At 39.5% G+C, this 26,395-nt stretch overlaps 1 protein-coding gene across 1 annotated transcript in view; it reads left to right on the top strand.

The window, feature by feature from the left end:
* Positions 1 to 26,395, top strand: part of TACR3 (tachykinin receptor 3) — a 58,731-nt gene that overhangs the window by 14,155 nt on the left and 18,181 nt on the right. The window contains exons 2-3 of the mRNA XM_087724170.1: positions 13,470 to 13,658; positions 14,845 to 14,995. Of these exons, the coding sequence (XP_087580296.1) occupies positions 13,470 to 13,658; positions 14,845 to 14,995 (340 nt within the window). The remainder of the gene's footprint in view (positions 1 to 13,469; positions 13,659 to 14,844; positions 14,996 to 26,395) is intronic.

Raw genomic sequence — 26,395 nt, 5'->3', positions numbered from 1 at the left:
ATGGTGTGTACATAGCACCCAAGTGCAACTCTTTAAAACATTTGCATGATTTTCTGCAGCACAATTAGAGGAATATATGTGTTGCGCTGAAGAATGTATAGGCCTGTGCTACATGCATTCTTATGAGGGCTCCATTCCATATTTCTACCTTCAAATCCTCATTGTGGCGCATTATGCGCACTACAATATTTGGCTAATGTCATCAGAAGTTTTTTTGGCTTTCAGAATTGTCCATCAGACAAGTTCTCTTTCTGCATTTAGTTCAAAGCTGACGTCAGTATAAAGTCAGGAGAGAACTGCTGAAAATACAGCTCAATCTTTCAATTTCTACTTGGAAAAGTTCTGGATTGGCTAGGCTCCATGGAGTATTGCAGCTATATCTGAATAGCAGAGTTTAAGGATTCAAACACAGGCATGAAGGTTGATTTGGGAATCATCACATTAGTATCTCTTCACTTCCTTAGATGTTATGCATCACTGAAGCTCTGTGAAAATGTGGCTTGCTGTCGTTGCTCGATCTCCTAAGACAAAGCCCAGGGTATCAATCTTGTGACATTGCTCAGCTTGTGACAATAGCAGAGAAAGAAATCTGTCTTATCTTTCATTTTGGCAGCAATTAACAAGTTGCTATGAGGAATAGAATTGCAATCAGGTTTCTAATTTAGTATGCAATCACTAGTAAATCATCAAAACATGGATTTGTCACCATCTTGTGTAGCTATAACTGATATAATTCCCTGCAACAATATAACATGGCTTTAAAGAGGTAATTATAAAAAATAAAGAATGGAAAATAAGGCCACTGGTGTTTATTCATTGTGATAGTTCTTTAGTCATGTTTATAGGCAACATGAGTCTGAATTATCATAGCTAGCAACTATTCTATTAAGAAATTGTAGTCCTTCTGTCTTGCTTTTCTTCACTAAACCATCAGTTGGCCAATGTCAAGAAACATTGCTGGCTATGATCCAAGTCATATAGTCTTGGCTAACATAAGATGGTGGTGTTGGAATCCATTTTTGATACATCTTTGATATATATTTGTATATTTCAATTTGTTTAATGAAAAGACTCTTCTGCTTTGGTTGCCATGCAGTATAAATCTCACTAGTGTATAAACTATATATAAAAAAAAAATACGATCCTGTTTGGATGGGTATGGACGTTCTTTTGAGTTGAATTCTTTTTTCCTGCATCTGGTTTATGTACATTATTTTTAAAATGGCGTTCAAGCCTTCCAGCTGTGATATATTTATTTTCCTCTCTTCCTTGCAGATCTCTATTCCTTGCAAATTGTATATAGATAGTTATATCTGTGTTTTTATTTGTGCTGATAAATATATAACAAATATAACAAATATAACAAAGGCAACAGTAAAAATATTGGGTTTCTGTCTGGATGGACTCTTGTGACGAGCCTAATGACAGAGAGTGGAAGTGTGACCTTCCTCCCACACTTGGGCATACCAGGGGTTGTGACTTTAAGTATAGTTATATCTATGTATATAGATTTTGAAAGAATAAAATTTGCTGAAGTCTCTGATGTTTGCATTACTAAAGCTGTGGGAAGCCTAAGTTGATGGTTTTTCCTGAATTTGGACAGAAGAGTATTCATACTTTTTAAAGTGTTCAAAGACATGGGTGCTGAAGAAGATTAGTTCTTTCTCTTTTTATATCCCCCCCTTGAGATCCTTGCAATTGTTTTTGTTCATGAGAAATCATTTTTATGGGTAATTAATTTTATATGCCTCCAGTGTACTCAACGCATATCACGGGTGTCTCTTGCTGATCTTTACAGTAATGAGAATGAGTTAACATTTGTTTTTTTTTACAAATAGTAAAACTGAATGGGCCACTGACTGCTAGAATCAAAAAGGAAGGGAATTTAAAAGATAAGGGAAAATATATTTGATGCTTCATGCATAGAACATTGGAATGAGAATCTCTTCAATTAAAACATGTCCCAGTTGTGAGTTGTCTAATCAAAGGAAATGCTTCTTCAATAATTTATCTCAAATGCTCTTCAAATAAAATTCACCAGGGCAGAAATCTGCAGCTCCCTTTGTTGTTCTATAATGCTTCACACATAATCATTTTGATGCGTATTAAAGTACCTCTGGGGAAGAAAATTGAGGTTTATTGCATTGTTGATGGTTTAGTTGCCTGGGAAAAGCAAAATGTTGCCTTCAGGTAAGTAACCTTTGGCTTAAGCTTCAAACAGATGCTTTATTCACAGACTTTTCCTGATTCCATGCAGACTAGTTGAGAGCACAACTCCCAAAATTCCCAGGTACCATGTCCTTTGCAAATGCTTATATTGTTACTGTTAGTTGAGAAGTCCTGTCTGACCCATCGTGATCCAATGGACAATGTTATTCCAGGCCTTCCTGTCCTCTACCATCCTCTGGAATCCATTTAAGTTCATGCCTACTGCTTTGGTGACTCCATCCAGCCACCTCATTCTCTGTTGTCTCTTTCTTCTCTTGCCCTCAATCTTTCCCAGCATTAGGCTCTTCTGCAGTGAGCCTTTCCTTCTCTTTAGGTGGCCAAAGTATTTGAGTTTCATCTTCAGGATCTGGCCTTCTAAAGAGCAGTCAGGGTTAATCTCCTCTAGGACTGACTGGTTTGATCGCCTTGCAGTCCAAGGGACTCGCAGGAGTCTTCTCCAGCACCATAGTTCAAAGGCCTCAATTCTTTGGCGCTCGGTCTTTCTTATGGTCCAAATTTCACAGCGATGCATTGCAACTGGGAAAACCATAGCCTTGACTATACAGACTTTTGTTGGCAGGGTGATGTCTCTGCTTTTTAGTATGCTGTCTAGATTTTCCATAGCTTTCCTCCCCAGGAGCAAACGTCTTTTAATTTCTTGGCTGCAGTCCGCATCTGTGGTGATCTTGGAGGCTAGGAAAATAAAATCTGTCACTATCTCCATTTCTTCCCCATATTTGCATCATTGTGACTTGTTCTAGAAACCTATTGTTATCTCCCTCACTATTCAGAATATACTGTAGTTTGTTCTGCTCTAATGCTTTTTCTAAGTGGAACTAAACAGACTCATAAAATCTTTAGGTGTTTAGGTACAACGATGTTAAGTTTCATAAAGATCCTCTCTCCTTCTCTCCACCTACCATCCAATGCTCATGATAATGATTACAAGTCTCTGAACATGGTAAACAATGTCTGTCCTCCTTTCTCTCTTCCTTTATTTTTTGAGATTTCTCTCCTTATAGAGAAATAAGAATAAGTTATTTGTGCTGTGGCAATTGCAGCCTTTACATTTCTGGTGTATTGAGGGAAAATATATATGTCTATAGATATATAAATATAAAGAATCTTAGAAAGCATAAGTGATATGTGACTCAAGCACAGGTTCCATATGCTTCTTAGCCTTGTTTAGATGGATCTAAGCCCATGTGTTTGAAAACATTCAATTCTTTTAAATTATGTGATGCAAGTGCATTCCTGTTTATCCTGTTTGAATCAATGGAGCTTTTAATATAGTAGTATTTAGCACTCTTTTAATGTCTGCAAGTGTATTATTTTCATTAAAATGTAAAAATTGTCAGGAAGCAGGGTAACATAATTTTGAACCTGTGGTTTGCCCCAGTTCTTGTAATGGATAGCACATACTTAGAAGAGTACAGATTAAAGTAATATCCTAGAAATATCTCCCTAAGGGAAGTAAAAGTGGATTTCACATGTACACACATATAAAAGGATAAGGAGGAGGAACAAGCAAAATCAGTTGTAATATAGCAATAGCAGTAGACTTATATACCGCTTCATAGGCCTTTCAGGCCTCTCTAAGCGGTTTACAGAGAGTCAGCATATTGCCCCCAACAATCTGGGTCCTCATTTTACCCACCTCGGAAGGATGGAAGGCTGAGTCAACCCTGAGCCGGGGAGATTTGAACCGCTGACCTGCTGATCTAGCAGTAGCCTGCAGTGCTGCAGTGCTGGTGACAAAGTCACTAGATCCAATCACAGCCCTCTAAATCTTCCAGAGCTAGGCATCTATGGGACATACTTCCAGATTGTGAGATATGTGATTTCTTCTGAGAAGTATGTAGGTAGGAATGCTTGTGAGAAAATAAGGCATATATCACTAGATATGTATAATTCATTTGAGTTTGTTAATCCATGCCAAGCTTAGGAAGTTAATGGAGGTTGGAGGACGAGCTGCTGCTTAAGATCCTAGGACTTTAGTAGGCAATACAGCAATAGGGAGAAATAGTATGGTGAAGTCAGGGATAAGAACACAATAAAAAAATACAGCATTAGGTACACTGCAGTGGTGGGTTCCAGATCCCGTTGCAACTGATACGGTACGATGGGGCCAGGCATCCATCACGTGCACACATGCAGTGCACGCGTGCATACTTAACACCCGTGACGCTCCAGCTGCTCAGCGGAGCATCGTGCAGGCGCCATACGCTCCGTGCACGTGTGCAGAAGCCCCGATCAGCTCAAATACAGGTAAGGAGGGTGGGTGGATGGGCCCTCCAGAGCACCACACCAGAACAGTACCTGGTGCTCCCAGCAGGCATACTACGCCTGTACCAGGGCATTGGTACACTGTCATGCTTCAGATAGGTTACCCAGAGCCACGACTGGACCACAGGAGGGAGCCTTCAAGGAACTCCCACTATTAAGTGACTAAACTTAATAGAATGCAGTAAGACAATGTACTTCAAGTCATTCTTCATTTAACTGGAGATACAGCTCATCTGGTCAATGGAGGTAGAATCAGTGTTCCCTCCAAGCTGCGCGCCTGCGTGGTCGCGCACATAACAAGAAAACACCACGCACAAGTTTCAAACTGCAGCGCAGTGTTTCTTTAAATGTGACTGAAAATATCCCCCCTCCCTCCCTTCTCTCTCTGCACCAAACTCTCTCCTCCATCTGGTGATTGGTGAAATCAAGGAAGACTCTGCTGGAGACTGATGACACTACAGAAGGGAGAATTCCCATTGGTCCTATGGGGCTTCGTCAGTTCTTGGGAAAACGTGATTCGCTGGTTGTAGCCTGCGTTTCTCTGCATATCTGGGGTTTCTCAGGCATTGCGTTGTCTGAAGCCCCGTTCTGGACTGGGCAGTCTTTCTGTGATCCCTTCGCTTCGGGTAGAGAGGGAACCAGCGTGGAATTGGACTGCCTGAGCCAAAGGGGTCCACGGGATCTTGAGACTTGATTTTTGAGCAGTACCAATCCATTCCACTCTTTCTTTCCCTTTCTGTCCTCCTTCTATCTTCCTTTCCTTTCCTTTTTCCTTTCCTTTCACTTTTCCTTTCCTTTTCCTTTTCTTCTTTTCCATTTCCTTTCCTTTCTCCTTTCCATCTTTTCCATTTCCTTTCTCTTTTTCTTTCCTTTTTCTTTATTTCTTTCCTTTCCTTTCTCTTTTCCTTTCATTTTTCCCATTTCCTTTCCTTTCTCTTTTCCTTTCCTTTCTCTTTTCCTTTTTTCTTTCCCATTTTGTTTCCTTTCTCTTTTCCTTTCCTTTTCCTTTCCTTCTTTTCCATTTCCTTTCCTTTCTCCTTTCCTTTCCTTTCTCTTTTCTTTTCTCTTTCCTTTCTCTTTTCCTTTCCTTATTTCCTTATTTCCTTTTCCCTTTTTTCTTTTTCCTTCCCTTCCCTTTCTCTCCCTTCTTCATCCTTTCCTTTCTTCTTTCCCATTTCCTTTCCTTTTTCCTTTCCTTTCTCCTTTCCTTCCCTTTCTCCTTTCCTTTCTCCTTTCCTTTTTCCTTTCCTTCTTTTCCATTTCCTTTCCTTCTTTTCCATTTCCTTTCCTTTTTCCTTTCCTTTTCTTCTTTCCCATTTCTTTCCCTACCCCTCCCTTCCCTCCCTTCCTTCCTGGGCGTCTGAGGGAGAGGGGACCCTTTTCCTCCTTGCCCCCCTTCCCAACATCTGCTCTGATGGCAATTATGGTTAAAAAAATTCAGGTGCTCAGGCATGAAAATGTGCCACTCAAACACTATACTTTTCTACACACACTGAAAAAAAAATAGAGGGAACATTGGGTAGCATCGATTCTCTCTTAAGCAACTTAACTATCATAAGGTTTTTCTAAGAAATGAATAAATTTAAAACTTGGAATGCGGTGTAGAACATTTCAACAGATGATGGATTCAGATGAACAGAAAAAGGCGAAACGGAGGAGAGCCTTCTCGGTAGTAGCTCCGACCCTTTGGAACGATCTCCCCGTGGAGATTCGCACCCTCACCACCCTCCAGACCTTCCGCCCAGCCCTTAAAATCTGGCTATCCCGTCAGGCCTGGGATTAAAGAATGTAACCCACCCCCACCCGAATGGTATGAATGTTGTGTTCTATTTTTAATTATGTATTGTCCTTATGTGTTATTGTTTGTATCCCCCTCCCTTTGAGTTGTAAGCCGCCCTGAGTCCCCCCAGGGAAAGGGCGGCCTATAAATAAATTTTCAAATACTCAAATACTCAAAAATACTATTCTGGACTGCAGAAGTGTAGAGAACTAATACAGGGGGAAAGAATTGGAGTTTTGTATATCTCTTTGTTACCATCTAAGGTTATTCTGCCTTTTGCAATTGAGGTCTGATAGCTCCCTCTTATACTAACAAATGGATATAATTTCTCATGGATTGAATTCAGGCCAGTATTTCTGATCATATCATATCATATCTGATCATAATCGCTCAGCACAACAATGCCTGTGCTGCATCTGTAGCTTTTCCTAGGTTTATAATTTCTAATGCCACAATCTGTTTCACTTTCCTTTCTAGGAAGAGTAAACACCACAATGAATTTTCTGACTTTTTCAATAGTCAAATGCTCTTATTTGCAAATATATAATTACTCTGGAAATGAAATTCTTTGTTATTCTTAAAATGATTTAGCATCCCTTTGCCTCCATATAACTGATAAAACTAAACTGATATACATAAAAAAACCATGAGGATTCTTGACTTTTGAAAGTGTTACTAGTGCAAACAATTTAGCTCGAGCATTAGCCTGGGGAAAACAGTTTGCCGAATGTATGGCTTTTTCACCATCCAGTGGAGTGTAATATACTTATAACCATGAAGCTTCATAAGAGCTACCTAGTAAAACAACAGTCAGGAGGAAAATGAAGAAGTGTTAAAAATGTTGAAATAAGAATGCCTTTTTTCTAGAAAATTGACAAGGCCATGATCTGGGGATGAAGTTTATCCCTCTTCTCAAACCAGAGGTGGTATTCCGCCAGTTCACCCTGGTTTGGGTGAACTGGTAGTGGCAATGGTGGGAGGCTCCGCCACCTGCCCAGATGTCATCAAGGATGCTCTGTGCATGTGAAGAAGTGCCCCATGCACATGTGCTCCCAGTTCCGAACCAATAGCAAAGATGATAGCATTTTTAGTATTTTTTAGTATTTTATTGTCACTTATAGGCCGCCCTTTTCCCTGAGGGGACTCAGGGCGGCTTACAACTCATGGGAAGGGGGTGCAAGACAGAACGTAAAATAATATGTGAGTACAAATAATAATAGCAGTAAAACACAACATTCATTCAACATTCGGGTGGGGTGTATGAAGATCTTATCCCCAGGCCTAACGGGATAGCCAGATCTTAAGGGCTGTGCGGAAGCTCTGGACTGTGGTGAGGGTGCGAATCTCTACGGGGAGATCGTTCCAAAGGGTCGGAGCTGCTACTGAGAAGGCTCTCCTCCGCGTAGTCGCCAGTCGGCACTGACTGGTGGATGGAACTCGGAGGAGGCCCACTCTGTGCGATCTGATGGGACGAAGGGAGGTAATCGGCAGAAGGCGGTCTCTCAAGTACTCAGATCCACTACCATGAAGGGCTTTATGGGTGGTAAGTAGCACCTTGAAGCGCACCCGGAGATCAACAGGTAGCCAGCGCAGCTCGCGGAGGATGGGTGTTATGTGGGCGTACCGAGGTGCGCCCACTATCACTCGCGCGGCCGCATTCTGGACTAGCTGAAGTTGCCGGATGCTCTTCAAGGGCAGCCCCATGTAGAGCACATTGCAGTATTCCAGCCTAGAGATCACAAGGGCTCGAGTGACTGTTGTGAGAGCCTCCCGGTTCAGGTAGGGTCGCAACTGGTGTACCAGGCAAATTTCATGCCTGCTATCAGTGTTCCAAATATCATCCAAAATTAAATCAGAGTTCAAGGCAAAGTAATCCTCAAAGTTCCAATTTATTAAGAGAGACATGTCGGCACATCTGTGGAAACCCAAATCTGAAAACTTCCTGGGGTTCCCACCCAGTTGAAAGTTCATGATCTTGCCCCACACCCACAAGTCCATCACATGGTCCAATCTTCCACTGCCACACTGACATTTCCACCCACCTAGTTCCGGTCAGGTGCAGAGGTGCGGAGGCAAAGAATGACCTTGAGCTTCTAGAAAAGAATGTTTTATTTTGACAACACATTCTACTCCTTACTATTCCCCCTCCCAATCACTCCACTAATGAAACAGCATAGTAAAATAATAGAGAATGTGGCAGGCCAAAGATCCTAAAAGGAATATGACTGCAGGCCTGACACCTGCCTCAAACCCTAAGTTGTAATTTCTGAAGCATTATTTTGTAGTCCCAAGAGGTATTTTGTTCTCATAATGACTACACCTATGGATAAAAGATTTCTTATATAACTTGCCCAGGTTTCAAATCCTTTGTTAATAGAAAAAATAAAGTTAGGGTGTCACTTTTTTTTTAAAGTGTTCATCTCCGTTTCAAAGCCAAAGAGCCAGCACTGTCCGAAGACGTCCCCATGATCATGTGACCAGCATGATTAAATTCCAAAGGCTCACAGAGCACTTTTACCTTCCCACCAAAGATGGCTCCTATTTTTCTACTTGCATTTTTACATGCTTTCTAACTGCTAGATTGGTAGAAACTGGGACAGATAATGGGAGCTCATTCCATTAGGCAGCGCCGAACTGCTGACCTTTTTGATTGACAAACTCAGAGTCTTAGCCATTGAGGCACCACGTCCCAAGCCACTGTATATTTGGCAATTCTCTTCATATTCATGGGAGACAGGTTATGCTGACCAAGACTAGTTTTCCCAAGCCTGGGAACCATTGGTTCCTGCATTACCCAGTTCAATTCCTGACAATAATTATGTAATGTTTGTTACATTGTATACTCGAGCAGATGCTGTCAAAAATACATAATTGATTGCCATTTATGAATTCTCTTTATCCCCATGTATATTTATAAGGTACCTTTAGTTTATCCATATAAAGCAGTCACTAACAGAGTATTATATTATCAAAGTATAGATTCAGTTTTTATTGGCAAATTTTATTGCCCGTAGAAATCCAAGCAGAAAAAAATTAAATCTTTATGAATATAATAAAGATGTTTGATAGAACAAAAAGGATTGGGAAAATTCTGGAGACTGTGAGTGTTAACATTACCATTTCTATCTTAGAAGGAGAGATTTTCCTGAGAAGGAAAAAAGTTGTGAAAGTTACTCCAATAATAATACAAAAATGGACATAATTTCTCAAAATCATTCTGAAATTTTGCTTGTCTAGTCAATCTGCTCAGGAATGAACTCAGGTGTCATATTTTTAAAGCAGACATAGAAAACTAGATCAGGAAAACATTGAATTCACAAAATTAATATTCAGGAATTGTGTCTTTGAAAAATGGCTAAAAACATCCTATACTTTTCTTTGAATAACCTGGGGAGTTACTAATATAGCAAATATTGCTTTTGAGAAAAGAGCCATGCAATTTAAAGTTTTTCTTCAGAATTACCCTTTGGTATAGTTTATCTTTCTGAGGCAAATTATCTTTCATTTTTTACTTTTCAATTCAGATGGAAGTTGGTCCTATAACCACATACAATGCTCTCAGCATTCCTGAAGGTCCTTATAAATAACATATTTCCCAGGTCAGAGGTTACCTACTTTGTGGGTTCCCAAATTCCACCATCAAATTGGTCACAAAACAGCCATGATCACGAGGCTGCTCAATTTGGATTTTGGTACTTTAAAAATCCTTATCATCTATCAGACCATGAATAAATTTGGAAACATAGAAGGGCCTTGGGGCTCATGAATGCTGTTTTCATGAACCCTGATGTTACATTTGATTCACTGGAAGTATTTTATTACTCATAGGAAAAATAAGAATCAGAAAGGACATTGCTGGTCATCTGAATTGAACCTGCTCAGTATATGATATGCCATGACCATCCAGTCTCTGTTTGAATATCTTTAGTGAAAGAGAACTCATCACCTCATGCTCCACTTGTTCAATGGACTAATAGCTTGTATATTAGAAAGGTCTTTCTGAGGTCCAACCCGAGATGTGATGTCTTCTAAGACCTTTCACTTTTCTTCCCACTGCATCTGAATTAAATGCTCAGTGGCTAAGACGCGCTGAACTTGTTGATCAGAAAGATCAGCAGTTTGGTGGTTCAAATCCCTAGTGCCGCATAATGGAGTGAGTTCTCGTTACTTTTCCCAGCTTCTCCCAACCTAGCAGTTCGAAAGCATGTAAAAATGCAAGTAGAAAAATAGGGACCACTTTGGTGGGAAGGTAACAGTGTTCCCTGCACCTTCGGCATTTACTCATGCCGGCCACATGACCACCAAGATGTCTTTGGACAGCGCTGGCTCTTCGGCTTTGAAACGGAGATGAGCACCACCCTCTAGAGACTAGCACATATGTTTACATTTACCTTTAAAGATTAATCAGACAAGTGAATATTCAGTGTTGTACCCTCTCATAGACTAGATTGACTTTGTAAATGGAGCAACAGGAAGAGGAATTGGGATGGTCTAGAACAGATTCCGTATAAATCCTAGATGTTGGTAAGCACTTAGCTATGAAGACCCTTGTTGTGTGGTCTTTTCAACAGTGTTGTGCATTTAAAATTCCCAAACAGAAAGGTTTGGAGCAATATAGGAGAGCAAGAACCAGAGGTGGGTTGCTACCAGTTCGCACCGGATCAGGCGAACCTGTAGTGGAAATTGTAGTGGACTGGGTCACCGAACCAGTAGGGGCAGCAGGCTGGACATGCCCCCAAATTGGTTCTCCGGTCACCCATGCCGTTGCTGGCATGTTTCTTAGTCATGTTATAATGTTCTGCCCATGCACAGAACAATGTACAGGCAACTGCGCATGTGCAAGCAACATGCAGTAGGCACGCATGTGAAGCAAATTGGCAGTGACGCTGGCAGCAACCCACCCCTGGCAAGAAGCCCAATTTGACTATGCAAACCAAGGCCTTTGAACAGGCTTTTACTGTGAATGAGAAGATGCATATGTATATGTCATGGAGAAAGTAGAGTTCCCCTTAATTTTTATAGATTTATGTTACAAGCCTTGGACAACAATGTTTTTTAATGTATAATGAAATAATCCAATGCAACAAAGAAAGAATGGAGAAAGAATTAGAACCAAGATTTGTTTATGTTTTCCTCAAATTTATTTCCTGCCTTCCACATACATTAGTATAATGAAGGCAGCTTAAAATACAATGTTGTTTCTTTTTTTGCTCAGATTTTACAATATTAACATCTGGGTAGATACGCCGTCCCTTTAGAGATTTATAATTATTATTATTTTAAAAATCTATCCAGCAACCATTAAAACATATTGGATTTAGCAAGTAAAACAGTAAATAAGGTATGCAGCATTGCTATAGATAAAATTAAGTTAGTTAAAATGTGCATAGGTTTGCAAGCCTTGGAAAATAAAGAGTAATGATTGGTATAGTAAGAGAACATCAGAGAAGTCACACTGGGGATATGATTTTCATAAGTTCGATACCATCACTAAAAAATATATTTCCCAATTGGTAGTCATATATGCATCTCCCTTCTCAGACTTACTCACAGAAGAACTCCTAAGGAGGATTATAAAGTATATCTGGAATGAAGTAAAATTTAGGTACTTCTTAAAGGTCAAGCCAGTACCTTGAATTAGATTAATAACTAACTACAGAAGATTAACAACAGCAATTTAGATGGAAAGGGTAGCCATGCTCCAGGTCCCATTCAGAGGTGGGTTTTTGCCAGTTTAGCCCGGATTGGGTGAACCAGTAGTGGCAGCTGCAGGAGGTTACTCCCATCCTGCACCTGCATGTGCAAAAGTGTCGTGTGCACGAGTGAATCAGTAGTAATATAAATTGAAACCCATCACTGGTCCCATCCCTTAAGTCAGGGATGACAAAATCAAGGCCCCAGGGGCTGGATCTGGGCCGTGGGGTGCTTACATCTGACCCACAAGGCTGCCCGGCCCATGGTGCCTCTGCTAGCAAAAACAGAGCTCAGGAGGGCTGTGTGCAGAGGGTTGCAGGAGGCAGTCACAGCTGAAAACGGAGCTCGTAAGTGCCATCCGCGGCTCTCACGAGCTCCATTTTTGTTGGCAGAGGGTTGCAGGAGACTCCTGCAGTCAAAAACAGAGCTTGGGAGCCCGTTTTCACTGGCAGAGTGCTCTGGCCACCACAGGCACCATGACACAAGTGACATCAAGCTGGCCATGTTCACCCTGGCCATGTTGATCCCATCCCCCCTAGGTCAAACACAATCCATATGCGGCCCTCAATGAAATCACATTTAACACCATGCCTCTAAGTGCTGCCATCTTAAATGGAATCCAAGAAGCATGGATTTCTGTAGTAGGATCTCCACAGTGGTTCTACCTTCCCCCTTGGGATCTGACAGTTCCACCACACCACTTTTAGCCTTCCATAAAGCTGTGAAGATCTGTCTCCCCCCTCCCCCCAAGTCCCTAGTACAGGATAAGAATTGTATGGATTGGCAAATTGGACATGGTAGGTCAGCTACCTGATTTTCATGGTTTCCATGGTTTTGATGTTATTATTACTGTGAGCCATCCAGAGTTGTGTTTTACAAGATGGGCAGCTGTATAACTTTTTTAAATAAAAAAAAGTAAGGGAATTTTGAAAGGGAATTATAAAAAGAAAACAGATGAACCAAAAAAAAGTTTCAAGGAACAACTTTTTATATTGAAATATAGCATCAGTGAATTTGCACAGGCTTCACTCATACAGAAAAGTAGCTATTGTCTTGTGAATGGCAGCCCTCAGCCAAGCCTGATGATTGGAGACATTGTCAGAGATTATCACGAGACACATAATCAGAGAGTCATCTATGTGTTGGAATCGAACTCACAGAGCCAGGCATGCAGAGAATTGCAATATGGCATTTTGCAAGGGTCACATTGAAGAAGCCTATTGTGATTCAGCACAAAACAGCAGCCCTCAAGTTACAATTTCCTACTATCTATTTGTTGTTGTTGTTAGTTGCAAAGTCCGACCCATCGCTACCCCATGGAAAATGTTCCTCCAGGCCTTCTTGTCCTCTAACATCCCCCGGAGTCCATTTAAGCTCATGCCTATTGCTTCAGTGACTCCATCCAGCCACCTCATTCTGCTACTATCTATACTTCTACACTTCCGTAATAATTTCTTGCTGTTCACTGGTTGTTGCTTTGTTTATTTGTTTGTTTTAACAGATACATGGCCATTATTGATCCTTTGAAGCCCAGGCTGTCTGCCACTGCTACAAAAGTAGTGATTGCAAGTATATGGATTCTAGCCTTCCTCCTCGCATTTCCTCAGTGTCTCTTTGCTAAGACTCAAGTGGTGCCAGGACGAATTCTGTGCTATGTTTCCTGGCCGGGTGGTATGAAACAACGTTTTACGTAAGTCAATACTTTAAATAGTTGTGTATTTTTGCATGCTTCTTTTGCATAGAAATATAATACCTATCATAGCAGACCGGTTCAGCTGAATTGGGCCAAACCGGGAGCAACCAACCTCTGGAAGAAGTAGATTGCAAATCTCAGATGTTATGAAATAAGATCGTTCCAAATCAGATTCTTACATTAGCCATTCCCAAAATAGAACTATGAAGACTTGGAGAAGTGTTACATGGCTTTGTTTTCCATCTGTGAAAACTCATATAGAGTTCTGTATCACTTTAAATAGGAGTAAGTCTGTTACTATATACCATATTTTTTGGAGTATAAGACGCACCAAGATTTTGAAGAGGCAAATTTTTAAAAAAAGTTTTTACACTCTGCAGACCTCCCAAAAACAGCCCATTTTTTGTGAAAACGGGCATGTTTTTTGTAAAAAAAAAAGGGACATTCATAGTGTTTCGGAGGTTTGTAGAGTGCTCCTGAGGGCTGGGGGGCAAAAACAAGCAAAAAACCCGGTCCATTATTCACTCATTTTTGTCCTTTCTAGCCCCCAGGAGCACTCTGGAAACCTCCTAAAGGCTATTTTTGCAAAGGAGGGTGAGGTTTTGGAGGCCAAAAATGCTGTATTCAGTGTATAAGATGCACCCAGATTTTCACCCTCTTTTTGGGGGGGGACATGAGTCTTGTACTCTGAAAAATACGGTAACTGGTAATGTAGCATATTATAGTTCATCAGATGCATGGAATATTGTGCTGTAGAAGTGACTGCATTTGTGTGTCTGAATGGGTTGTGTGGAGGGGAAAGGCGTATGATGCCAGAATAGAGTATAAAACAGAATAGAAGCATTAACAAATAGTAGATATGACACAGACATGCTTGCATTGGGGAGCTAGTTTGCGTATTATAGCAAATCATGGTCTATGTGTGAATTTGTGAGACATTACATCTTTGACATTCTTAATTCCACTCTTTTGCAATGAAATCAATCTGTGTAATTTTTTTATTTAATGACAGCTACGTATATTGAAATCAATACTATTTAAAATGTCCCCGACTGATTTTGAACTGTTGCAAGTTCTGATATCATATTCACGAGGGATGCTGGTTGCTTTTAAGAGCACAAATGACAGCATTTTTTAAAAGACGTGTTTTTTTTGGTGTCAGGCTCATGTTCTTCTCTTCTAGGTATCATATCATTGTGATTGTGTTGGTCTATTGCTTCCCGCTGCTTGTCATGGGCATCACTTATACAATTGTTGGAATCACGCTGTGGGGTGGAGAGATCCCAGGTGATACTTCTGACAAATACCACGAACAGTTGAAAGCTAAGAGAAAGGTACTGTGAAACTTCAGCTTTTTTTGTTGACCAGTTATTAATGGATTTTACAATGTTTATAAACTACCCCTATCTTCAGGCTGTAAGTGGTGTACAAAATATTATTAAATCGTTAAAAATAAGGTCATGAGATAAAGGATGGCTCCCCAAATTTTCATTCCTGGCCAAAAGCTCACTGAAAAATAGGGAAAAACTTGCTGCAACCCACATGGCCAACTCATCGCAGGGCAACTCGCTGCTGGACATTTTAACAATTCCATTTAATTATTTAAATTTAAAAAAAAGTTTAATTTTTGCCATTCACATTTCATTTTGTCTCTCCTTTTGCATCCTTTCTTTAAGTCAGTGTTTCTCAACCTTGGCAACTTGAAGATGTCCGGACTTCAACTCCCAAAATTCCCCAAATGCTGGCTGGGGAATTCTGGGAGTTGAAGTCCGGGCATCTTCAAGTTGCCAAGGTTGAGAAACACTGCTTTAAGTATTGTACCATTTCTTTGATATTAGTGTAACTCTTATCCCACAGTGAGTTGTCCTGCAGCAGTTGGCCATGGTGAATTGCCATAGACCCACAACATAATGGTCTTACAGCATCTTCTGTAAGGTCAGAAAGACTGATACCATGTAGTTCTCCAATGGAAACATGCTCCACAATGTAGGAGCAGCTGCAGAAAAGACATATCCTCTGATCCACACACTTCATTTAAGGTTGGGATGTTCAGCAAGCCCCCTCAGTGATCAGAATGAGCAGGAAGAGCCCTATTCAGTAAGAAAGTGTCTGATTAGTAGCAACAATAATTTATGTATCTTCCCAGCCTTTTATCATTCAAAACCATTGGTGTTTTTTTTTTTTAATCCATCTCGCTGCACCACTTTTCATGCAAATAGCAAAACTGATTTAAGACAAATAGAATACTGTATTGACATTGCCTATATTTCATTTCTTTATTGCCTCATTTATTTTCCGGCTGTCATGTTATATAGTATCTTCACTTTAAAAGAAAACTTTAATGAAGTTTTCAGGATTTAAGTTACATTGGTAGGCACTCACATATAAACGGTTTCTAATGCATTTGGAATTGGAAATACCAGGTGATAGAAATTTTATGCAGCGTAACTGACTAATTTCGTGGTGCATTCCAGTACAACCTCATGTGATGATTTCCTGATTAAAGTCCTAAATTCCTAACATTTGTCTCATTTAATAGACCTTTCTTCTTTGTATGTGATAAAACAGAAGTCTAGACCTTGATGTTCCCAGAATGTCATGGAGTTCTCTTTTCTCCTCTTGCTGTAACCTATTATAATATAAAATGTGTTCTTGGTATGTTTTAGTGGTTGCTGCTAGTAGGGGCAAGTAATGCAGTAAGATCTTCCATTTTGATTTGCTACTTATTTCCCAAGAAAGGAAGATACAGTGTCTTATGCAGTGATGTGCTGAATATGGCTCGCACCAGCTTACTACAGCCAATTGTTAATTCTGGAATATTGTGACCCAGCTGACAGCTGAGGTCATCTGAGGTGCACTAATCAGTGATTGAAATACAGATGGCAAAACTGGTTTTTAAATATTTAGCAGCAAATGTTATGTTTTATAGGAAGTAATAATTTTGTTATTATTGTTAGTTGCAAAGTCATGTCCAGCCTATCGCAACCCCATGGACAATGTACCTCCAAGCCTTCCTGTCTTCTACCATCCTCTGGAGTCCATTTAAGCTCACATCTATTGCTTCGGTGACTCCATCCAGCCACCTGATTCTCTGTTGTCCCTTTCTTCTTTTGCCCTCAATCTTTCCCAGGATTAGGCTCATGTGCATATGTAGATTGTATTCATTCATAAATTTAAAAATTGCTATTCATTTAAAACAATTGTGTCTTGCAACAAAGGAGAAGACTAGTTAGATAACTTGCCTCTCTGCTCATTGATTGATTATGTGCCATCAAGTCAAGTTTCTATTCCTAGTGATCACTTAGGTAAATTTTCTTCATGACAATCTGTTCCTAACCTGGTCTTCCAACAGTATAACTGAATCTATCCACCTTGATGCCAGTTGTTATCTTCTCTGCTTCCTTCCACCTTTCCCAGTTTGAGAACCTTTTCCTGAAAGCTAGGTCCTTGCATAATATGTCAGAAGTAGGATAATGTGAGCCTTGATTGACAACTCTAGTAGATTTCTTCTGTGATCCTTTAGCTTGTGTTCTTGGCTGTTGATGGCATTCTTGGGAGTCCTCTTTAGGGACAACTTTAGAATCTCTTTATCATTAAATTGTATTTGGATGGAGATGCTTACAACCTTTGCAGTTTTGAATTGCAGCTATTGCAGAGCCTCACCATTGACCATGCTAGGTGGAGTTAATAGGGATCATAGTTCAATATCTGGAGTGCGCCCAATTCCCTACCCTTCAAAACAAGATGCTGCAAATGGAAGATTCTTCTCTAGTGAACTTGCCAATAGAGCTTGTCCTTTGTAAACGAAGAGGGATGACTACACTGGCATTAAATCATCCCCTAAAGCATCTAATTCCACTCCAAGTCACTATTTTCCAATACAGACAGCATTAAACCTTGACCATGCAGAGTAATATTGATCAGTCATTTCATTTTGTCAATAAAGAACAAGTTTATACAGGGAGAGCTAACACGTTTAATCAATCCAAAATTGTAAATCCAGGATGGCACCGTCTTTCCATTGTAAAATCCTATTTATTTGAAACCTTGCAAGTAGCTGATAATAATCTGTTATTGTTTATTATCTAATATTAAATAGTGTTTAATAATATATTTTAAAAATGCATTTCAATACTGAGAGCAATCCAAGAATTTTAGATGACCCTAATGATAATAAAACATTCTGCCATTACAATGTTGTGGGCAATCCAAATTTTTACTGCAAATATTTAAATATTTGATCAATAACACTTGATCAGTAATGAAGAGCTCTAAAGTGTGAATTCTGCAAAATATGCATGAATCATATGAATAGGGATCAATTTTTTTTACTATGTTACCTTTTTCCCCATTCGTTTATTAATTTTCTTTTTCTCCTTTGTTTCTTTTTGTCTCTATGATGAAGAGATTTTTTTAAAAAATGTCCAAATTATGCTTAAAATGAACTCATCTTCAGTTACTACTTTAATAATGCAGGATCTTGGACCATAACCCTCTCCACTGTTCTGACTCTGGCTTTGCTATAGATTTTTAAATGCTCTGAACAAAATGAACAAATCACCCCAGATCCCATTTATCAATTTGTTTTTGTCCATGGCTTTAATGGCATCCTGTTTCTTCTTGACAGGATATGTATATGGCCTTTTGCATAACACGTGGGATGAAACATTTGGGTGATAAGTTTCCCCATTTTCATTAGTGGAACATTGTCAATTTCAGAAGCACAGCTAGCACTTTTCTGTCTCAACATGCATTTGATGACTGATTGGAGAACAGCAGTTTTGGAGAGAAGCAATAAATGTACAGTGCCTACAATTTCTCTGAATCTGAGCTTCATAAAAATACCACCAAAAAATCACCTTAAGCGATCAGAATTGAAAACCTTTTTGATTTTCTAGATATTTTGCTGAGTAACTGGAAAGGAATGGTTGCCCAATAAGGTTTTGGGAGGTTGGTAAATGGTTTATGGTGGGAAATGGCCCTCCTATTCTCCTTCAACAGTTTTGTCAATGGGATTGAAACAGTCTAAGACAATGTTTCTCAATGTTTCTGGAATTTGAAGGCCACCCATTTTCAACCCATTGATATAAGAATATTGGGACTGCAGACAGTGGATTCATGAAAATCAGTTAATATGGGGAACTCAAGAAGGGTATGCATACCGTGTTTCCCTGAAATTATGACATGTCCTGATAATAAGACCATGCCATATTTTTCCTGTGGGCAAAAATATACTCCCTCCCCCAATAATAAGCCCCCTGGACAACCCACCACCTCCAGCCAGGCAGAGCGCCACTCAGCAACCTACTGATATCCCGGGGGGAGGGAGGACAAAGGTGCTCACATTGCTTGACACCTTTGGGATATCGCTAAGTTGGTGGGTGGCGCTGTGCCCAGCTGGAGCGGGGGGTTGCTGGGCAGCTGCTCTTATAAGCAGCTGCCCGGCAATGCCCCTTTCCAACCAGGCAGAGCGCCACTCACCGCCCCAGTAATATCCCAAAGGTGCTAAGCTGCATGGCACTCTGCCCACTCAACCTCTCTTTCCAGCAGGGCAGAGCGCCACAGGGCTTAGCGCCTTTGGGGTATTACTGGGTCAGTGAGTGGTGCTCTGTCCAGCTGGAAAGAGAGGTTGCACGAGCACTTGTTCTGCCTCCAGCTTGTGTGCCTCCCTGCCTCATGGTCACCTCATGGTGGCTTTGTTGCGCTGCTGCGACAGCACAACACAGTCATTTGTCCCTAGGCTGTGCCCAGCTCTTCGGGCGCCCGCTCGCAAGAGAGCAGCCACCTGGAAACCCCAAACGAATAAGCCCCCCTCCAATAATAAGGCCCAAGCAAAATTTTGGGGGTCAAAAGGAAATAAAACCCTGTCCCCACTTAGGCACAAAGTTAGCTGGATGGCCTTGGGCCAGTCCCTCTCTTAGCATGAAGTATGAAGGAGACAATGGAAAATGATTTACAAAACCTTTCCAGGAAAATTTAGAGACTTCCACAGGCAATCAGCATGAATCAACACACGCTTGAAAGATCCAAAACAAACCCAGACATATAGTCCATATATAATATATCAGGAACATCAGATGCAAATTGATCGTTCTTTTTTTCCTGCAAAATAAATGTTAGCAGGTCATTGAAATATGGTTGAAATTGAAATATGGTGCACCTCTCTTTTTCTCACGCTGAAATTTTCATGGATACGCCGCTAAAAATGGTTTTAGTAACATTTAACTTAAGTCAAGATCTTAGGCTTCTTCGGCTTAGCTGACAAATTTAACATTTAAAAGATGAACAGCTAGTTTAATAACTTGGCTACAGAGACAGCAGTGCTGCACTGATTAGAAAAGGGTGAGGGCTCTCTGAAACCATGATTGAAATTCAAGTATAAACGTTTGAAATGAATTTTTGTTGAAAATCCAGTTTCTACTGCTCATGTTCTAATGACATATGTACACACACACACACACACACACACACACACACACACACACGTAGTGGGATTCAGCCAGTTCGCACCTATTTGGGGAGAACCGGTTGTTAACTTTCTAAGCAGTTCGGAGAACCGGTTGTTGGAATAAATCTCTTTTTGCTTTTTTCCACTTTACAGAGCTAATCCTGTAAGGAAGGCAGGAAGGAAACATTCTGGTGTTGTTTCTAGCCTCATCTTTATTGCGCTGCTTACAGAAACTGCCTCTCCGGTTAACTCTTATTTCATTGTAACAGCTAAGGTGAAGCACCCATCGACCTGAGTGACGTTGAGTTGGCCACGCCCACCCAGTCACATGACCACTGAGCCACGCCTAAACAGCTGGTCATTAGGGTACAGAACCGGTTGTTAAATTATTGGAATCTCACCACTGATACATACACACATACATATACAAACATATATAAACATTGCTCATAATAAAATTATTTCTGAAAGTCTGACCAATTTGCTTAATACTTGATCATCCATGTTATCTCATATATATGCTGGATCTGCCAATCAAGAGTGCCACATTGAAGTTTTATATATGTTTTACAGTATTTATTCTTATCCTGCCTATATTATTCTTAGAAAAAAAAACTCAAGGCAAACATACCTAATATTCTAATAGTCATTCCTTCTCCTATTTTCTCCACAACAATACATGACACTATTTTCAGATTATAAAATGACATGAAATGTAACAAAAGTCACAACCAATTCTTTTTTAATAGAGTTTTATGGATTATTGCTGTCAGCTTATTTTCTTGTACCAAAGGCTTCCAGCTTTTAGGAATTATCTGGGGGCTGACTATGAAGATAAAGTGGAAAGGCCACAGTGTAACAGAGGAAAAGTTTGAGGCCATATTTGATAGCAAAATGAATATTTTACAAATTCCATAAACCATAAATGTATTGCCAAGGTTGACAAAAATATAATCATTCAACAAGTCTTATTCTGAGATTCTTACCAATCAATGTAAGACACATTACATTTTTTTTAAAAAAGTTCTTTATTTTTTCTTTAAAATTCATTCTTAAATATACATTCTTATAATTGCTATTTAACATTTGTCAATTCATATCATTTTTCTGCCTGTATATTTACATTTTCATACTTTCTTATTTCCCCTCCCCCTGATTTAATAATGTGTCATCTAAGTTATTTATTTTGTGCTTTGTTTCTTTCTCTTTCTATTTGTATCTTATTCAAGCCAATCATAAAATCACTCCCATATCCTGTAGTACACTGATTCCTCTTTCTCCTTTATTCTCAACGTTAACCGATTCATTTCTGCACAATCTAATATCTTCTTTATTATCTCTCCTTCTGATGGGATTTTGTCTGCTTTCCAATTTTGTGAAAATATAATTCTACTGCTGTTATTATTTGTACAATCAGATATGAGTCTTCTTTAGTATATTTCTCTGGTAGAATACCCAATAAGAATATCTCTGGCTTAAATTCTATGGGCTGATGTATCATTTTCTCTAACCATGATTGTATTTTAACCCAATAGCTTTTTGCGTGTCTACATGTCCACCACATATGATAATATGTTCCTGGTAGTTGGCGACATTTCCAAAGTTTGGGGCCATATTTGATAGCAAAATGAATATTTTACAAATTCCATAAACCTTAAATGTATGCCTAAGGTTGACAAAAATATAATCACTCAACATATCTTATTCTGAGATTCTTACCAATCAAAGTAAGACACATTACATTTGAGCACCAACTCTGGTGCTTCAGAGTTGGATGTAGTCTCTCAAGCCCTTCTAAACTTTGTTAGGAAAGTACAATTTTTACTATGGGAGAATTTATACTTTACAAAGTGACTATATAGGGAGTAATAAAATTAACTGGATATCATTAGTACAGTTTAGTTATCATACAGAGGCACTCATTACAAAATGGCATTACAACATCAGACGAATGACATCATGATGTTTGATGCAAGTATGCAAAGCATGCTGCTTACACAATGATGTCATGCCATGTCAAATGATGTCATCATTTGTTTCCCCGCCCCCATCTTTTTGAGATGCCTAATTATGGAGCTAAATAGAGTTGTTGATATCCTCTCAAAGTCCCATTCTTTTGCTTAATATTGAAAGTTCTGCCTTCTAGAAGCTTATTCACTCCTTGAATATATTTAACTATTTCAATCATGTTATCTCTTTCCCTTCTGTCCTCAATGTTCACCATGTGTCCTCACAAGAAGAAGACTCTTGGACTACCTCTGAGCTGCCAAAGCTGTAGAACAATTATATGGAGCAGAGAGAGGCAGCAAGGTCTAATTTTGTGGGGCCACCTCCTCGTCATCCAGACTTTTTTTAGTCTAACTTTGGTAGTCCTACAAGAGAAGGAATTAATTAAATCTATCTAACTCTTAAAATATGTTATCAAAAATACATCATGTTTACCCTACAGTGCAGTTTGCTGATTCACTCTTGCTTAGACATTAGAGTAATTTGAATGGTGACCATATAACAACAGCCAGTCGTATGGTTTCACTGCATAAATTTGGACACAGATTTTTCCCAGGAGATTATATGAGAGTAGCAGGATTCTGTCTGAATAATTATTGTCTAATTTCCAGAGATAATGAAAAAAGACACTGGAGAAAGCAGAGCAAATGCACTATTCTTTACTCTCCCATGCAAAGTTTTAATTGTTTAGCAGACATTAACACGTATAATTCTACGCTGATGATTGTCAAAAACTTTGAAGTGCATCCTAGAAATGTCCACAATTTAAAGAGATAAAATAACTAATCCTAAATTATATTAGGAAAACCAGGATGTTCCTTTGCCACATTATTTATGAATTCCATCTGTACTTCTCTTGTATTTCAGCTTCCAAGCCTGGTGTTCACCAAATCTGTTAGATTTTAATTGGCAAAATCCCACATTGGGCATTTTAATTATTGTTCTGGCTGGAAGTTGAGAAAATTGAAGTCCAAGAATCTGGAGATGACCAGATGACCCTATTTCCTATCCCTGTATTAATTATAGATGGTCTTTTTGGCAGGGTCATTCTGTGAAAGGGAGACTCTCTCTGTATTTTTTTGGGGGGGGGGTTCTGATTATGCTGTTTTTAAAGATTTCTGGTCACAATCCTTTCTCGGAATCATTAATAGACTTGTTTGGATGTCATTTTGCTTAAAACTAGCCAAGCCCAGAAGGGAGACGATGAGACTCTGCATTGGATTAGAAACAATTTAAGCAGTGGCTATAACTAAGAACCTTCTGTAACCTTCTGCCAACCTAGCACTACTGCCAACCTAACAATTTGAAAGCACGTAAAAATGCAAGTTATGAAGGTAACATTGTTCCGTGCGCCTTTAGCGTTTAGTCATACCGACCACATGACCATGGAGACGTCTTCGGACTGCGCTGGTTCTTCAGCTTTGAAACAGAGATGAGCACTGCCCCCCTAGAGTCGGGAATGACTAGTACGCATGTGCAGGGGATCCTTTACCTTTACCTATAACTAAGAAGCTGGAACCGTGTTCATGACTGCATTCCTATTCTCCTCTCTGTGTTCATAGCACCAGAAGTGCGTGAACCATTTGTGTGATATCTTTCTTTTTTAGACCTAAGAAATTTGACCTAAAGGAAATAGCACCCACAATTCTTATGAAGGTGTGCAGTTGTGAAGCTTTCTTCAGTTCTTAATTCTAATGGGATTTACCAAAGGAGAATCATGAAGCTAACTTAGACGTGATATATTTGAGATTTAGGGCAAGTTTTCTTACTGAAGCACTTCCTCTGTTGACTACTACTACTGAGAATAGTCATTATACAGCTCTATGAGTAGCCTAGGAGCAATTATACAGCTGAATCTGATCAGGTTAATGAATGTATGAGAGACCAACAAAAAAAGAAACCCTTGCATCATCTTCTTAACTATCTGAGTAAATAACTACCCAGGAAGATCAGCCATGTCATAAAATACAATATATTAATAAAATTATGAATGACTCTCTTAAGCTGGGCTTCTGACTAGCAAATATTTCATGGATGTTGGAACTGCGCACCTAGATGGTTATAAATGGGGCATAGCAGAGGTGGGTTTCTATCGGTTTGGCCCGGTTCCACTGAGTAGATAGTAACTCGGTTTGCCACGCCCCCGAACCAGTTCTCTTGTTATTTGCTGCACATGCACAGAAGCATTTTTAGTACTGCGCATTCACATGTAGCGCACATTAAGCGCGCACATGCAGCACATCCCTGATCAAACCGACAGTAGCAACAGTTGGAATCCACCCCTGGGGCATAAATAGATTGAAGGAAGAGGCCTGTTGATGGCAATTAGCTTGGAAAACAATATGGAACAACACTGTTAGGCAGAAGCTTTGGATTTACAGGCTCCAAGGCCTCTTTTTCCCTAGACCCTTCAAGAGGGGAGAGTATAGTATATTATCCCTAGGAGTATAAAATTGGATTTTCAGTTGTTTCAGTGGGAGGCAAACAATTAATCTTCCGGGTGCAATTCAAAGTGTTAATTATCACTTTTAAAGCCCTTCATGGGCATGGGTCCAGGTTATTTGAGGGATCATCTCACCCAGGGGTGGGTTCCGGCAGGCACTACTGCCAGTTTGCTCATGGGCGTGCGGCACGCACATGCACAGTGCAATAAAAATTGTTCTGAGCATGCACAGAAGTGAAAAACAAGATGGTGCCGAGAACTGTTTTGGGGACGTGACAGGCCTGAGTCACTGCCGGTTCCAGTGAACCATTGGGATTGGCCCGTACCACTTGTGCTGGCCAAGGAGGCGTGCTGCGGATTCCGTCAGCTCGGTTATTCTGGCTGGCAGGGTCCAGAAGGATGACCTTCTCTGTTGTTGCTCCTGCCCACTGGAACATCTGGCTTCAACCATCCTAGGTTTTTGTAAGGCTTAGAGATGTGGCTGTGCCCCAGTGGGGAAACAGCACAATGGAGGTGGTTGATTTGAGTAATAACAGATACCACCTCCCTCCACCCACTCCACCACCCACCCTCCCCATGGATCTTTAGTTTTAAAGTTTGATTTTAACATTTTTATTTTAACTGAGATATAACTGTAAGCTCAGAGTTACCCTAAGGTAAAATGGGAAGCCAATAAATGTAATAAATAACTATAATATAATAAATAACTATAATATAATAAATAACTATAATAAAAATATAATACATAAATAAATATAACAAATATAATAAAAATATAATAAATAAATAACTATAATAAAAATATAATACATAAATAAATATAATAACAAATATAATACATAAATAATATAATAACAAATATAATACATAAATATAATAAATAAATAATAAGAGAAATAGAGCAAGGAAATGTCTTCCAATAATGCTCATTACCTTTGGAATGATAGTGAAACTTCAGCTTCTATCTGTAAGCACATTCATTCCAATTCAGTAATACTGGCTGTATTTAGTCTATGGCCACAAGTTTTTTCCCCACCTAATTGTGGAAGCTCATTCTTCTAAATGCAATATAGTTACTTATTTGTGCTGCTTTTATTTTCATCAGTTTCAGTGGAGGAGATGCCTTGAAAGAATTGATTTTGTTCCTATCTTTCCCCGAGATCAGGACTCCATTCTATATATATTTTTCTCATTCCAAGTATAAGAAAGGCAAGAGAATCATCTGCATTGTCATTCTCATCTCTAATTCAAATTAAGCTTGTTAATTCCTTCATTTCTGCACTTGCACGCTCCTTGCACCTCATTTCCTTGTATTATGCTGATATCTGTAACTGCAGACAAAATAACAATGTACTAAATTTCCAGCATTTAATCTATGATTTATACACTTAATGAGGCAACGTGCCATTGATGTGTAACTTAGTACTTAATTGTTTTCAAGCATGATGATGCAGATATGTTTCCACACACTGGCACGCTTCCCTAATGTCAATGGAAGAGAATAAATTTCCTAATGCTTTATCCATTCAATTCCAGCTAATATTCCAAATAAATGATGGACATGTGTCAGATCAGCACAGTTTTCAGTGATGAATCACATCTGCAAGGGGGGGAAATAAATCTATCTTGTAGAATCAGTACTGGCAATGTTTCAAATACACAGCAGCATTCTGCAATATTCTTTGGCAGCTGATAAATGTCTCGCGGTGGGCAGTTCCACATTGCCAAATAAATGTCATCATAAAATAAGGCAAAAGATGGTACAGATGTACCTTATCATGGCGCAGAAGAATTAAGAACAAATATCTGATCATCACTGCTGTCCTCCGGATACAC

Source organism: Thamnophis sirtalis, unplaced genomic scaffold, assembly GCF_051295495.1.
Source record: "Thamnophis sirtalis isolate CommonGarterSnake01/CBP01778 unplaced genomic scaffold, rThaSir2_p1.2 scaffold_10, whole genome shotgun sequence".
Taxonomy (NCBI): domain Eukaryota; kingdom Metazoa; phylum Chordata; class Lepidosauria; order Squamata; family Natricidae; genus Thamnophis; species Thamnophis sirtalis.
This window is presented reverse-complemented; position numbering and strand designations above follow the sequence as displayed.